The 16,664-nt window shown below is 36.8% G+C and overlaps 1 protein-coding gene across 2 annotated transcripts in view; it reads left to right on the top strand.

Annotated features, from left to right (window-relative positions):
• The window catches only part of LOC150084630 (lysosomal-trafficking regulator-like), an 813,382-nt gene that overhangs the window by 279,808 nt on the left and 516,910 nt on the right, over nucleotides 1-16,664 (top strand). For both annotated transcript variants that reach the window (XM_090375369.1, XM_090375368.1), the window contains exon 9: nucleotides 9,726-9,871. In XM_090375369.1, coding sequence (XP_090231495.1) covers nucleotides 9,726-9,871 — 146 coding nt within the window. The remainder of the gene's footprint in view (nucleotides 1-9,725; nucleotides 9,872-16,664) is intronic.

Raw genomic sequence — 16,664 nt, 5'->3', positions numbered from 1 at the left:
CAGATTCTGAATGCCGCGACCAAGGCCATACCAAAAATGCGTACTGGTTTGTTTAAACATGCCAATATTTGGTGGAGTGAAGCGTGCCAACTTGCAAAAAAAGAGAAAAACAGGGCATGGAACCTGTTTCGTAAACACCCAACTACCGAGAACCTTATAAATTTCATAAAACTGAAAGCCATAGTGCGATTCGTAAGGAAAAAAGCAAAAAAAGATTCTTGGATCCAGTTTGCCTCTACTATAACGAAGAACACAAACAGCAGAATAATCTGGAATAAAATAAAAAAACTAAATGGTAGATTTCTCCCAGCATCCTCTCCAATACTGAGATGGAATGGACAAGATTTATCATCTCCAGTTGAAATAGCTAATGCTCTAGCAGAAAACTTTGCCAATATCTCAGATACAGCTGCATATGAACCATCTTCTCAGCAACTTAAAAGAAGGACTGAGCAAAGCAAATTAAATTTCAGTACAAGAATAGCGCTCCCATATAATCAACCCTTTACAATGTTGGAGCTGCAGGTTGCTCTAAACAAATCAAAAAATGGGGCATCAGGACCTGATGGTTTTTATTACGTCATGTTACAACACCTAGACAAAAAGGCTCTAAATTCCCTATTGCTTTTTCTGAATCGGGTCTTCTTTGAAAGCTATTATCCTCGCTCATGGTGTCATTCAACAGTGCTAGCTTTTCCCAAACCTGGGAAAGATCAGACGAATCCATGCAACTATAGACCGATATCCCTTACCAGCTGCTTGGGCAAGACATTGGAAAAGATGGTACACAATAGACTTGTATGGTACATAGAATCCCACTCAGTCATCAGTAGTAATCAATACGGCTTTCGCAAAAACCGATCCACATTAGACCTTATGGTGAAAGCTGAGTGTAACATATGGAACGCCTTTATTCGGAAAGAACATCTTGTCATGGTGTGCCTGGATATTGAAAAAGCCTTTGACACCACCTGGCGCTATGGTATTCTGCAAGACCTATATGCTATAGGACTCAGAGGTCGACTCCCAATGATCATAGAGAGTTACCTTAAAAATAGAACTTTTCAAGTGAGTTATCGTAATGCTGTTTCGCAAGCTCTTATCCAAAGAGAAGGTGTACCACAGGGATCGGTACTCAGCGCTACCCTCTTTGCTCTTAGGATAAACAATTTAGCGCAGAACATCTTGAGTAACGTAGAAATCTTTATGCTGATGATCTTGCAATATCTTGCCATTCACAGAATATGCGTTCCATTAAACGACATTTGCAGCTTGCAATAAACAAAATAGTGTCATGGACTTCACGTAATGGTTACCGTCTATCAGCAACCAAAACTGCAGCCATTCACTTTTGTAAAAAATGCCAACTACATCCAGAACCTGAATTATCACTGGAAAAACAACCGATGCCAATTACCAGCAATATCCGATTCTTGGGCATAACTCCTGACACTAAACTGACATTCCAGAAACACATACTACAAACGCGAACTGTCTGTATGAAAAAGCTGAATATACTTAAAGTCATCTCATCTATGACATGGGGAGCTGATCGCTATACTCTACTCCACCTATGCCGGGCCTTAATCAGATCTCGATTAGATTATGGTGCTCCTGTTTATGACTCTGCCCGAAAGACTCTGTTAGCCTGTCTCAACACAATACAACATAGTGCACTCAGGATTGCTCTTGGGGTGTTCAGGACTTTGCCGGTGCAAAGCTTATATATAGAGGCCAATGAACCTCCACTCCACCTTCGGAGAAAGATGCTGCTCCTCAATTATTCAGTTAAAATATATAGCCTTCCATCTCATCCTATCTGGTCATACCTCTATGATCCATAATGGGTAAACCTTTTCAGAAATAAGCCTCTTGAAAACAAACCTACAGGAATCTGTCTACGAGAACTGATTCAGCAGTGAAATATGCAGCTGACCAATTTACATCAAGGCAGAGAAATTGTACAGTCTCCATGGAAAGTGTGTATACCTTCGTGTGATGACTATTTCCGACGTTGGGGGAAACACTCTCTGAACAATCCAACCATTTAGAAACTACATGCAGCTCACTCTTTGGCAAATGCAGACACTTTGCAAATTTATACTGATGGCTCTAAAAATGACACAGCTGTGGGAGCTGCTGTGGTGCTACCAACATCAACAGTATCTGTTTCATTACCACAAGAATGCAGCGTTTTCACTGCAGAACTCTATGCCATTAAGATGGGTTTGACCTTACTTGCTTATGTTTTCACTCCGAAGACTATTATCTATACAGACTCCTTGAGTGCAGTGACAGCCCTCCAAGGCAATTCTCGCTCTCCACATCCACTAATAAATCAAATAAGAACTCAAATATCTGAATTTCATAAACAATAGGCAGACTGTCACATTCTGTTGGATTCCAGGGCACACTGGAATACCAGGAAATGAGAGTGCAGATAAAGCAGCAAGAAACCCCACTGATAATAACCACATCCGGATTCCTTACATAGACTACAAATCAATCATACGCTGAATTTGTAATGAAAAATGGCGAGAAATTTGGCATAATAAGGTAAATAACAAGTTACGAAATATAAAACAGAATCCACAGCTATGGAAATCTAGTTTCCGTTCAAACAGACATGAAGAGGTTGTGCTTGCCAGAGCACGTATAGGTCATACCCATCTTACACATCACTATTTATTGCGAGGAAATAATCCACCACTGTGCTTCCACTGTAATTCAACGCTAACCGTAAAACATTCTTATAGAGTGCACTCACTATCAGTATGCCAGAAACACATCATTCCGATCCCTATCAAATTTAAATGAACCTCTTCAAATTAGACATATGATTGGAGACAACTCCAATTTACCTGAGTTTTTCCACTATCTAAAACAGATTAATATATTTATGCTCCTATAAACCCTTTTATTAATCCTTACTGTGTCTCTCGACAAGAACAGGCGCAATATGGCCAAAGTAGCTCTTGCGCCAAAAACACCCAACAACAACAACCTGCAGGCCATAAAGAATATCATCAGAAATACCCATCTGACTGTATGGCAAATCCAAAACATGCTAACAAAACTAGCAAAATGAAATCAAAATGTAAGTTTCTGTTGGGTTATCGGACATGTAGGGATTGATGGCAATGTACAGGCAGAACAAGCAGCAAAACAAGTGGAAAGCCCAATCAAAACTATAAAAATACTATACTTGGACTAAACTTAAATACTAAATAAAATAAAAAATACTAAACTTAAAATCAGAATAGCGGTGAAAGACAGTGGCAACAAAAATGACAGGAGAAAGCCCATAATAAATTATTACAGATAAAACCAGTAGAAGACCTAACAGACATTAAGCAGACTAAGAAGAGGACATACCAACATTACCCACTCCTATCTGCTCTAAGCTGAATTTCCACCTCAGTGCTCTGACTGTCAAACAATGCTAACAGTCCAACATATTTTACTTGACTACATTAACTTTAAATTCTTAAAAGCAGCAGACCCCATCTCATTACACACAATATTAGCAGATAGTCCTAATATATCCGAAGTTTTCCAATTTTCGAAATGCATAAATTATTATAACAATAAAAAAGACATCAGTGGAAAAATCACAAATCATGTTCGACGCGCTATAGCCATAGAAGCTGATGTACCAGTAAAATACTCAAATCAACCATAAGCTGAAAAATACAATGATCTATCAAGCAAAGGCAAACAAACCCAAATTACTGATTTTTTAAAGAGAGCAGAAGATGCACAAAATCTAGATGCTGCAGAAGAAAGTTCAGAAGGTGATGATATTCTGAAACAGAGAAAGCATTCTCATTTGATTGTGCTTAGCATTAATGAAGAGGAAGAAAATTAAATGAACATACAATATGTGACATATATGTATCACAGTTTGTAAGGCGTTTGTTCAGTTATTACCATTTTTTAATAAAAATTACATTTCTGATAGTTATGAAAAAAAAAGGTGTATTTTTGTTAGGTTTTGGAATGTAACCCTCCCCCCTATTTGTACTGATTCTTAGTCCCATATGACATGGTTTTTCACTACACCATAGGATTTTATAGCAACCTAACTACCGTCTTATACGAGGGTTCCTGTATTAGATTGGGTTGCAGGAAAAATGTAACATCCCAGAGTTTGGTTTGTAATGAGATGTTTTCTGGGAAAGAATTTGACCTTAGTTGATAGTCACTTGGAGACTCTGTATCAAGTCAAAATTGTCATCAAAGCTCTGAAAAGGAAACATGAGTTACATCACTGATATCCTTTTCTTTACAAAGAAACTGTGTAAATAAAGATATGGTCTCCTGGGCCATACCTGTCAGCATGTACTGATCTAGTCACAGATACATTGTATCTCTTTACCTTGCCGACATGGGGTCCCTAATTGTTACTAACATGAAAAAAAAAAAAAAAAAAATTACACCTTACACCTGAAAGGTGTAATCACAAGAAAGCAAGTTTATATGATATGGATCCATCAGCAAAAAAAAAAAAAACCCTCCCCTTTCATCCATTAACTCCAAATGTTAGTCTAGTTCTTCCTGGAATTTATTTAAGCTGTCAACTTCTACAATGACGGATGGAAGTTTGTTCCAGCAATCAACCACCCGCTGGCTAAAGGCAAATTTCTCCACATTTGTTCTACGACTGTCTTTCCTCACTTTGAATTTATGCACTCTCGGGCGACTAATCTGGGCAAGAGGAAGAATCCCTCATCATCCCACCTGTGAGGAGATCTGATCGTGGTGTATACACCTCATTCAGATCACCTCACAGGTGCCTAGTCTCCACACACTGCAATTTGCAAAACTTAAGTTTTTCGTAGTAGGAGCAACCCTTTGTTCCATTTACCAATCTAGTTGTCCTTCTCTGTACTCGTTTGAGCAGCTGTACATCCTTCCTAAAATGAGGCATCCAGACCTGTACTCAAGGTGTGGCCTGACCATTGCATTATACAAAGGGATAATCACCTCCTTATCCCTGCTAGAGAAATGCCTGTATATCATTCGCAAGACACCTTGAGCTACTCTTGCAGACTGTCTGCACTGCTCAGAAAACTTCATATATGACTGCACAATTACCTCCAGGCCTTGATCATTCTCTACCACACAGTTGATATGTTACTCTAGGGTTACTGCTATCCATATGCAGTATTGTATATTTGCCAATGTTAAACTTCAGTTGCCACCTCTCAGCCCATCTGCTCAACTTTTCTAGATCCTGTTGCAGCAGCATACTGTCATTAGTGTCTCTAACAACCCTACTGTATACATTAAGCGAACTTGGACATTAAGCCTAAGATATATCTTCATCAATATCATTGATAAATACAACAATAGGCCCCAACACAGACCCTTGGGGGACACCACTAATAACATTAGTCCATGAAGAGCAGTGTCCATTGATTACCACTCTTTGTCTTCTCCCACTCAGCCATCCCCTTATCCATAGCAGCAACTTTCCTCCTTAATGCCATACTGCTCTAACTTGTACAGTAGTTTTCCATGTGCAACAGTATCAAAAGCTTTCCTGAAATCCAAGTATATGATATCAAAATTATTTTTTGCATCCAGTTCCTCTTTGACCTCACTGTAGTATCTAAACAGATTAGTCAGGCAAGACTTAGCCTTAACAAACCCATGCTGTGTCTGAACCATAACTGCAATATGCAATAACAATAACTGCTTCTTTAACCAGTGCCTTGATTAATTTTCCCAGAACAGAAGGTAAAATAACTGGTCTGTAATTACTTGTGTCACCCTTTCATCCCTCTTTTTGAATTGGGGTCACATTTGCACATCTCCAGTTCATAGGGACCTCCCCTGAGTCCAAGGAAGCTTTTTTTTTTTTTTTTTAGGAGCATTAGCAACTAAGGCCATATTGCTCCGGGGATATGCGGTGGTCATTCCCTGACCTTTTTGCATCCTCCCTATTTGGTGGTCACGGGCTCAAACCCCGGTCTAATCAAGAAGCGTGTGACTATGCACTGCTGCTCCTGCCCACCTGGCTACGGAGGCGCCAGGTCATGGGCACAAATGCATTCTTTCCAATTGAGACGTACCGCATAAGAAAGATAGGAAAATGGATGACAAGAGATCTGAAAAACTTAATTGAGCAAAAGAAAAAAGCATTTATAGTTACAGGCTGTCTCCTAGGGCTCACAATACTAGTTAAATTCTTAATACCAGTATGTCAGTATTTTTAATTTATGAAACCTGGATCCCGGTATTCCAAAAGCAAACATTTTTCTCACTAAATTTTGATAACAATTAGGTGCAATAAGGTAAGGAAATTAAATCAAACTTTTATTAAAATAATAAATATTCTGACAAAAAATATTAAAAGTACAGTTATTACAAAAACAAAAAATATACATATTCATAATGCAAATTTTATTTATGTTTAAGTTTAAGTATCCATACTACCTGTCCAAATAAAGTGAGCTCTTAAGAAACATAAGTAATCAGTAGTGTTGTCGTTTAAATGGAATCTAATTTTTGTGCATATTTGATTAACAGCAGAAAATGCTCTTTCAGATTCTATGCTGGATGAGGCTATTATTGTTATTATTAGCCATATGGTGCAAGGAAGCCTAAGGCTTATGCTGCACCAGCCAAAACAAAAAAAATTCCTGAGTTACCCTGAGTGTGAAAGAGAGGAATCACCAAGAAAGAGAAGAATTATGATATCTAGCTCAGGACCCTGGGTGTGCCAAACCAATACTCACCAGATGTGAGCCCCTGGGAATAATTTTTTGTACTGAGATAGTTTTAGACAAGTTGCAGGTTTATCCCCCCCACCCTTATTCCCCTCTTCTTCAAAAAATGTTTTTTCCTTTTTAAAGATTTCTATGCTTTGAACTTTTTCAGCAGTAACAGTTAAGTCTTTCATTAATTGCTGACTCAAGTTTAACCTTTAATGATGGTACATCATTAGAGTCAGGAAATTTCTTATTTTGGAAATAATTTGCAGAACACTGATGTTCTGTTCCACATTTGTCTTCTAAGGTTGAATTCTGTTCTTCATATTCTGAAGGAGAAAGATGTTTTATTAAGCAAAGTATAATTTTCACTATAGTATCTTTACTGAGTCTGGGAAATAATTTGCAATCATTTTGTGTCTCACTTTGCAAATACTGAAGAACCTGTGATAAATTTGTATGCCTTTGTGAAACGCAGAGCTTCAATGCTGTATGCAATTCTCTAGCCATTTCAGAATTTTGATTTCCAAGAGTTTTCATCATAAATTTTATGGCAGCATCTGCAGTAAAAGACTTGCTTCTTTGCAGATAGCGCATCTTCCACTAACAAAATTATACAAAAAACACTGCTAAAAACCAGTATTTTTTTGTATTAATACCTGAAAAAATTACCAGGATCTCAATATTGTACACCCTACTATTACTTGACATGGCTTCATTTGACTACTAATCATATGTGTAATAAAATCACTTGTATGTGACTTGGAAAAGCTAATATCCTCAGTGATTACTATCCTGATATGAAAAATCACTGACAAAGAGAGCTAAGAAAGGAGCTCTACTTGTATATTAATACAAAGTATATTTGATAATGTTTTGTAACAACAAAGTGGTGGTATAATTGACAATCCAGCCAAATTGGTAGTTGAGTTGAAAAGATATTTTGAAGCTGTTTCTAGTATTAAAGCAACATTTGTGCCAAGGGGGAATATAGTGGTGCCAGTTTGAACTCTTATAAAATAAGTGTTATAATGATATCAGGAAAGCACCAGTCTGAGAGAGAGAGGAGAGAGAGAGAAGAGAGAGAGAGAGAGAGAGAGAGAGAGAGAGAGAGATGAGAGAGAGGAGAGAGAGAGAGAGAGAGAGAGAGAGAGAGAGAGAGAGAGGTGTGTGTGTATATAAAGCCTAATTCATTCTGTTATATTGAAAAAGATGACTCATGACTGTTCCCTTGAAATGGAGAAGTGCTATTGTCACCCCCCCCCACTCAAAATAGAGCAGCTAAAGAAGTGGTGGCCAATTATAGATCAATTAGCTCATTTTTGTAAATTATTAAGTTATGGAATCTGTTGTACCATCTTGACAAGAACCATATCCTAAATGAGTATTAGGATGATTTTGTGAATGAGAGATCTTTCCTTACTAATGCATGAAATTGCTATGACAAGGTTATAAAGTAGTTGCTTGTGAGAAATAAGTTTGACCTTATATATTTTATTAAAGCTTTCCATGCAAATCAGAATAACAGGATAACTCCATCAATGGATTAGGGTTATAGGATAGGGGATAGAGGGTGGTCATAAATGGGTATTCTTCACAGTCGACTGGAGTAGCAAGTTGGGTCACTTGCTTGAACCTCTCTTGTTTTACTAAATTATATTGATGATCAAATACAGTGGTAGCTGCCAAAGCTGGCTGATTACATAAAGGTTGGGAGGTTGATTAATGATCAGAATCAGGATATGTTGCTTCAGATGTATTTGGACCAACTGCAAACTGTGGTTTAGGAAATCACAACTAAAGTTTAATGCTACCAAATGAATACACTTGGGGAACAAAAACTAAGAGTAGTATACAGATTAGGTGCAGAGGAATTAAAGGATCTAAGAGATTTGGATGAAAGAGATTTGGGGGTTATACAACATACAGTGTAAGCTAAGAAGGGCGTATGATGTTTTTATGATTTATCAGAATTATGTAAGTTTAGAGAAGGAGGTCAGGATTAGAATGAGCAGAATATAGCTTGGTGTTCATAGTGGTTGACTGTACTTTAAGCACCCAGTCTTATAACTTTATAACTAATGGTTATTCTTGTTTATATTCCGGCGCAACCACCAGGTCAGTGGAGTTTACAATAAATTATCAATACAAACATTAATCGTATTTAGCAGTCACGGGCTTGAAACCCGGTCCACTCAAAGAGTGCATGCTTCTGCATTCTTGCTCCTGACCACTTGGCTACGTAACACTTAACTGTTTATTTTAATTTTACAAACAAATATTAAATTTACATTACACCAGTTGTGAAGCATTTTGATTTATAGTGGTTGCTGTTAGTTCTAAATATAAATTTGAATGGCTGATTCTTGAAATTCCTTGAATGCTATTTGTGAATGTTGCAGGTGCCGAACATTTTGGAATTAATTGTTCTTATGGCAGATTTGGTTTGTTTCCAGTTTTCATTTACAGGATTTTTTTTCCAAAAAACAAGGTAATGTAATAAGTAATGAGCAGTAATAATGGTTTGAATTATGTTATGGATGTTTTAAGAAAAATTCACACCTTGTTGGGGAGGTGAAGGGAGAATTGGTAAAATTCAAGTTCCCCCCCCCCCTCTCTTTTGGATTTGCACTTGATGCACACTACACTCAGAGAAGTCTGTCTTACATCCCCAGATTGGAATGCCTTCCTGAGAAACATCACCAGCAATGGGGGTGATAACAGTAGTTCTGCTATGGATGATTCAATGTAACAGTTAATTCTGTTATATATAGTTATAAAAGCTGTTTTATTGGGAAGTGAATTCATAGAATTTTACTTTTTGTAAATAACTGACCTTTTACTACAAGCTGCTTGTTAATTAATTTTTTGCATTTATAAAAGTTGAATGTTATATAAAATGCAGATTAGTTTAAATTTTTCCATTGTCAATTCATATGTATAATAAAAAATATAAAAAAAAGTATTTAGTGAGAATGATAGCTGTTTTGTTATTTGATTTTATTTCAGATCATCATGGCACTTTAGTGATTCTTTCCCATCTGCATGGGAATTGGAACCTACAGAAGGTCCTCAACGAGTTAGAAAACGACTTCTTCGCTGTCATTTGTTATTAAGGCCACAGTTTCTGTTACCAGAAAGGCAAAAGAATCTTGGTAATTTTTTATATAAAGACATGTCTGAAGTAATGAGCATTATTAATTCACTGTCATTTTATTTGTAGAAATATGAAAAGCTTCACTAAAGAGTAGAATCCAAGTTATCCAAATCATTTTCATTTTTTTTTTTTTTTTCTTTTTTTGGATAATGAATTTTAAATATAGGCTGTCTAGAGTGTAAAAACTGGACAAAATTTACTGAAAGAAAATGCAGTAATTTACATTTTTATCATTATTTTCCCATTATGTACTGTACATACTTATACAATTTTAAAGAAAATTGCTAATATTTTGTTGCTTGAAAGATGTCATTGTTTCATCCTGTTGCAAGATTCTGTATTTTCTTTAGATAATTCAGTTTGTACTTTAGATAATTCAGTAGGGTGTTAAATACTTGATTCTTGCTTTCTGTGATGTATATTCATTATGTTTCCTTTTCTTTTTCAGTTTATGATTTTGATTAGTGTTTAATATGAAACTGTTTTCTCATCTAATTGATTACTTGAAACAGGAAATACATAATTTCCTCTAGCAAATGAAATTAGTTTATTAAAAGAAAGACACTATAAGCCATATGTGGATGTTAATAATAATATAACCAAATATATAACACGATATCAAATGTCAACATGACTGTAATGCATGCTATACAGACAGCACAAATGCAAAATTTGGATCAACTGAAATTGCAAATACTAGAGCCTATTATCGTAGAAATATTCTTCAATCCAATTATTCTGTAACAGAACTTAGCCAACATCACAGTCACATAATCATAACCGTCAAATAGATTCAATAACCTTAATGAAATTAAATTCAAATTATAAACTATTATTATATGAAGCTTCACAAAATATAATTCTTAATATAAAATTACCAGCTAACCTTTCACCAATATGGCGTCTACACATATAAAATTTCAAACACATGCTTTAGTTGTGGATCCTGCGAGTTAAGTTACATCTATAAAAACACACTCTCTTTTCTTGGAATAACTAATTAATGACATTTTACAAAAGTATCCCGTTAAGGCTCTTGGTAACTCAGCTCATATCACAATTTTAATTATGTATGAAAATCTGAGAAATGAGCAGTGCACTCCTTTTCCTTGGGACATTTTTTAATTTAATTTAACTTTCATTTTAAATTCCATGTCTTCAAGCCATACAGGTTAAGAAGTGAGTCCTGTATAAAAAACATAAGTTCTTGCTAAAAAAAAAAAAAAGTAAACTGCAGCCATTATCAACCCACTGCAGGATGGAAGCCTCCTCAACAATTCATGCTAAGGGAAATGGACCATAATCTGCCACATCCAGTACAGGTTGACAGATCGACCGTATTTAGCAGTCAGGGGCTTGAACCCCGGTCTACTCAAAGAGCGTGTGCTACTGCACTCGGCTACGAAGGCCTAAGCTCTTGCTAAAACTTAATAATAGTAATATAACCCTCACAATTCAATTCAGCTACCTGACAACTAGGCATCGTTTCCTTACCCACCTGAGTAATGCCATTAGTCCTAATGGGGGAAATAACAGATTAAGAAAAAATATATATTTACAAAGGTGCATGTGGGCATGCTCATGTCCTATACCTAATATGTAACTTACATCCAGTTTTAACACATAAAAGGAATGTTATTTGTTCTCTGAAATAAACAGTTATTCATACACACACAGAAAAACATGCAAGGAATAATACTTTTATTACTATATTAAAAGTAGTATTTCTTTCTTTCTTTCCTTTTTTTTTTTTTTTAAGCATTTAAAAGTTAACTTTGTCAATCTGATGTAGTAGTATTAGAGACAAGTGATGCAAGAAATAAATCTTATGTAGTATCAGCAAAAAAAAAAAACCATCTCACACATCCATTCCCTCTAAAAGTTTGTCCAGTTGTTGTTTGGTTTTTAGGAGCATTAGCAACTAAGGCCATATTGCTCCGGGATATGCAGTGGTCATTCTCTGATCTTTCCGCATCCTCCGTATTTGGTGGTGACGGGCTCAAACCCCGGTCTAATCAAGAAGCGTGTGCTACCCACTGCTGCTGCTTCCTACCTGGCCACGGAGGCACTTAGTTTGTCCAGTACCTCCTTGAATTTATTTAAGCTATCAACTTCCACAAAGATGGATCGAAGTTTGTTGCAACAATCATCTACCGACTGGCTAAAGACAAATTTCTGCACATCTGTTCTACAACTGACCTTCCTTAATTTGAATTTATGCCCCCTCAGGTTAGTAATCTGAGCAAAAGGAAGAATCCCATTAGAATTGACCCTGCTCAACCCATTCAAGGCCTTATACAATCAGATTACCTCACAGGTGCATAGTCTCCAGATGCTGCAATTTACAGAACTTAAGCCTTTTTTGGTAAGAAGACCCCTTTTTGTTCCCTCACCAATCTTGTTTCCCTTCTCTGTACTATCTCAGGCAACTCTCCATTCTTCTAAAATGAGGCCTCGAGACCTGTATGCAGTACTCAAGGCATGGCCTGACCATTGCTTTATACAAGGGGATAATCACCTCCTTTTCCCTACTAGCAAAATTCCTGTATATCATTCCCAATACCCCATGACCTGTTCTGGCAGTTGTCTATACTGCTCAGAAAACTTCATATCTGACTTCACAATTACTCCCAGGTCTTATTCATTTTCTACCACCATAATTTACTTAGAATCCCCAGAGAAATGTACCATGAAGTTTGGTACGTTTCTCTGGGGTTACTTCTACCCGTGTGCAGTACTCTGCATTTGTTAATGTTTAACTTTAGTTTCCACTTCTCAACCCATCTGTGCAACTTTTCTATATTCTGTTGCAGTAACACACTGCCATTAACAACTCTGCTAACCTTTGCATCATCTGCAAACTTGGATATTAAGCCTGCTATACATTCATCAATATCATTGATAAATATACAAAACAACAGTCTTCCATGCACAACAGTATCAAAAGCTTTCCTAAGATCCAACTACAAGTAGTCCTCATTTTGCGCTGATCCGATTTGCAATAGCACCAATCACTAACCGCAATGCCATTTTTATTTTTGCAAAATTTTTTTTAGCAATTTTTTTATAAATTGAAAGTTTAAAATCGTCAGACAAAATTTATTGGCATCATACTGTGCTATCCACTGTTCACATGATTTAGGACAATCTGAGGTAATCAGCAATTAGCACCTCCGTATGAGAGACTAGAAAGATTCCTGCCCTCAAAGTAACCACTAATGGATGCAGGTAGTAAAGGTCCATGCGGTGAACCATTCAATTGGTTGTTGTTTACGCTATTTACGCATGTTGGAAATTTATTACGCTAGCATTTTTTATTAACTGTGCTATTAATAAATTAAATAATAATGGTGATAGTCGCGTGCAGCTTTTGCCAATCGTGTTATAAAGTTATTAATTTAATAGAATAAAGAAATGCCACATCTGGTAAAAGAAGTTCATTGAATCCTATTGCAATATTTGGAGGATGGAATCTGGTGAAAGCCATCCTAATGTGTGTAGGACTATGAATATGCCTCCAACGACTATTACTACAACTATGAAGAATGCTAATAAAATAAAATAATCGATGCAAAGTGGTAGGTAAAAATTTTGGTGCCTGGTACCTAACTCTGATTTCCGATTGACTCCGTTATATAAAGGGTTCCATTTGCGCCTCCCCCCCAGGAACCTAACCTGGATGTAAATCGAGGGCTACGTGTATATGATATCAAAATTATTATTTTTTTTTCATCCAGTTCCTTTGTAGCCACATCATAGTATTCAGTCAAATTTGTCAGACAAGGCTTTTCCTTAAGAAACCCATACTGTGTCTGAATTATTACTGCAGTCTTGTCTAGATGATCCTGCAATTCTTCTTTAACCAGTGACTCCATTATTTTCCCCAGAACAAAAGTTAAACTAACAGGTCTGTAATTACTCGTGTCACCCTTTGATGCCCCTTTGTGATCTGGGGATACATTTGCACCTCTCCAGTCCATGAGAATCTTCCCTGAATCTAAGGATGCTCTCATAATTATGGCTAGGGGTTTGGTTATTTCCCTCACTTCTTCCTTTAATATAACTGGATAGATCCTATCTGCTCCAGGTGCCTTCTTATGTTTAACTTCAACAATTTCTCCTCCACTTTTCTCTCAGTTATTACAAAATCATTAGGCGCCTCCGTAGCCAGGTGGGAAGGAGCAGCAGTGCATAGCACACGCTTCTTGATTAGACCAGGGTTCGAGCCCATCACCACCAAATACGCAGGATGCGGAAAGGTCAGGGAATGACCACCACATATCCCTGAGTAATATGACCTTAGTTTAGTTGCTAATGCTCCTAAAAACCAAATAACAACAACAAAAATCATTAAGCTCCCTGTTATAGTTTAATAAGCTTCTGTCCTCAACATCCATACAGAATTCCTCATGTGTTGAATGTAGATGCAAAATACTCATTCGGTTTGTGAGCTATCTCAGCAGGATCATCAATAGTCACTATCCATATCAAGTGGACCAATCTGATTCATCCCATTCCTTCTAGAGTTTATATAAGTAAAGAAATCCTTGCTGTTTTTCTTAGCATCCTTTGCCAAAGATTTCTCATAATCTGCCTTCGGTTTCCTAACCTCTTTTGTGACTTGATTACAATTTATATCTACCATAGGCTTCTGTGTCACCTGATAATTTATATACATCCCATGCATTTTTCTTCTGTTATATGTGATCACTTATTTGGAGTTCAAAGTTTTCTGGAATATAATCAAAAGAACTGACACTACAAATGTTTTTCTCTTTAAATATACGTTATATTTAGTGGATAATCTGATAAGGATTGCTAACCAAAAAATTATGGAAAGTTCTTAGATAGTAATTTAGAAATTTTTCATCTTATTTATAATGGTGTCCCCCACCACTAAAGTTAAATTAATGAACAGATGAAAATTCTTAAGAACATTTAGCTTTATACAGAACTGTATAAATTTATTCAGTTTTGTTCAATTCTCTTATCCTTACAAAAAATGAATGTTTCTTATGTATTCCAAGTTAATTTTTTTTTTTTTTTTTTTTTTTTATATATACAATAAGGTGAATTGTACCGACTGCAACAAGCAAAAAAAGCCTAGTAAACATGGGTCCTTAAGTGAATCATTTTTGAGATATTTCACATTTCTAGTTGGGATCCACCACTTACTCATTTGTTTATACGCATGCTCATTCTCTCCCTTTCCCCTCTCTCAATGCTCTGAGACGTAGCAGGCATACTAGTACTTGTCAAAGGATAGTCAACAAAGAGTATGTGGACATGCACTTAATGTATGGTAAAGCCAACAGCAGTGCACTCGAGGCTGCATATTTATACCAAGAAGCATTTCCCCACCAAATGCAGCCCAACAGGCATACATTCATCAAGGTACATCAACGCCTTAGAGAACATGGGTGCTTCGCACATGGAGTATGAGCAGGTAGGCCCAGAAGCATAACACCTGATATTAAGGAAAGGATATTAGAAAGAACAGAACAAAATCTAAGAATTTCGACAAGGAGGGTTGCTCTGCAAGAGTGTATACTGAGTCATAGCAGTGTGTGGCGAATTTTACATCGCCAATTACTGTACCTCTACCATATCCAACATGTACAAGGTATCAGCAATACAGACTTCCCTCCCAGAGTGAACTTCTGCCAGTGGATGCAACAACAATGTCCTGAATCCCCAATTTTTAAACAACATTTTGTTCACTGACGAAGCTGGGTTTACTCATGATGATATTTTTCATTTTCATAACTGTCACGTTTGGTCCGATGAAAATCCTAATGCAATTCACAAGTAAAGACATCAGCGACGTTTCTCATTCACTTTCTGCCAAAGAGGCTAACAGGAGAGCTGTACCTTCAGTTCCTGCAGAATGTTCTTCCAGACCTTGATGATGATAACGTTCCACTTCAGCAAAGCCTGAACATGTTGTTTATTCATGATTGTGCACTGGCACATTTTGCTCGAGTTGTGACCCAGTATCTAACTAGAAGCTATGTTCAACGGTAGATAGGAGAGGAAGGCCTGTAATGTGGCCTCCCAGATCACCAGACTTAAATCCTATGGATTTTTGTATCTGGGGTCATGTAAAAAGCTTAGTGTATGCTTCTGACATTAACACAGTTGAGGAATTGCAGCGTTGGGTTGAAGGAGCCATTCAGCAAATCAGAAATGACCCAGGAATGCCTGAGAGGATTTGAAATTCAATGCAGAGAACACTACAAGGCTGCATATGGATGCAAGGACAGCATTTTGAACACCTTTTGTAACATCCTTCAACACCACAGAACATCTGTTAAGTCTTGTGGTGTTGAAACCAATAATTAAAAATGTATTATCTTATGTGTAATAAAACCACTCTTAGCAAAGGATTCACAACTTTTTGCTAAACTAGTGCTCCCATAGTCAGTGGCGGATCCAGAAAATGTGCATTATTTCGAAAAAGGTTCATTTGCGGCCCGATGTTTACTGGGAGTTTTTTGCTTATTTTAGTTTATACTTTTCCCCTTTGAATTATTGACCATCATTTTTGAAACACCCTGTGTGTATCTGTGCATATTAATGTAGTAGTGTTAACTTTGCGAATGCTTGCATACTTCGCATGTATTGTTATTAGCATTAGTAAATGCATACGAGGCAAGAAAGCAAGCGATTTTGTAATGGTGCATGATGGTGCACCGGCAAAATGTGCCGGGGCACCATCATGCATAAACAACATGTTCTGGCATTGCTGAAGTGGAACATTATCATCATCAAGGTCTGGAAGAACATTCTGC

The sequence above is a fragment of the Mastigoproctus giganteus genome, chromosome 6 (assembly GCF_048544385.1).
Source record: "Mastigoproctus giganteus isolate SK-2022 chromosome 6, ASM4854438v1, whole genome shotgun sequence".
NCBI classification, from domain to species: domain Eukaryota; kingdom Metazoa; phylum Arthropoda; class Arachnida; order Uropygi; family Thelyphonidae; genus Mastigoproctus; species Mastigoproctus giganteus.
The sequence above is the reverse complement of the archived record's forward strand: the minus strand, read 5'-3'. Positions and strand labels throughout refer to the sequence as shown.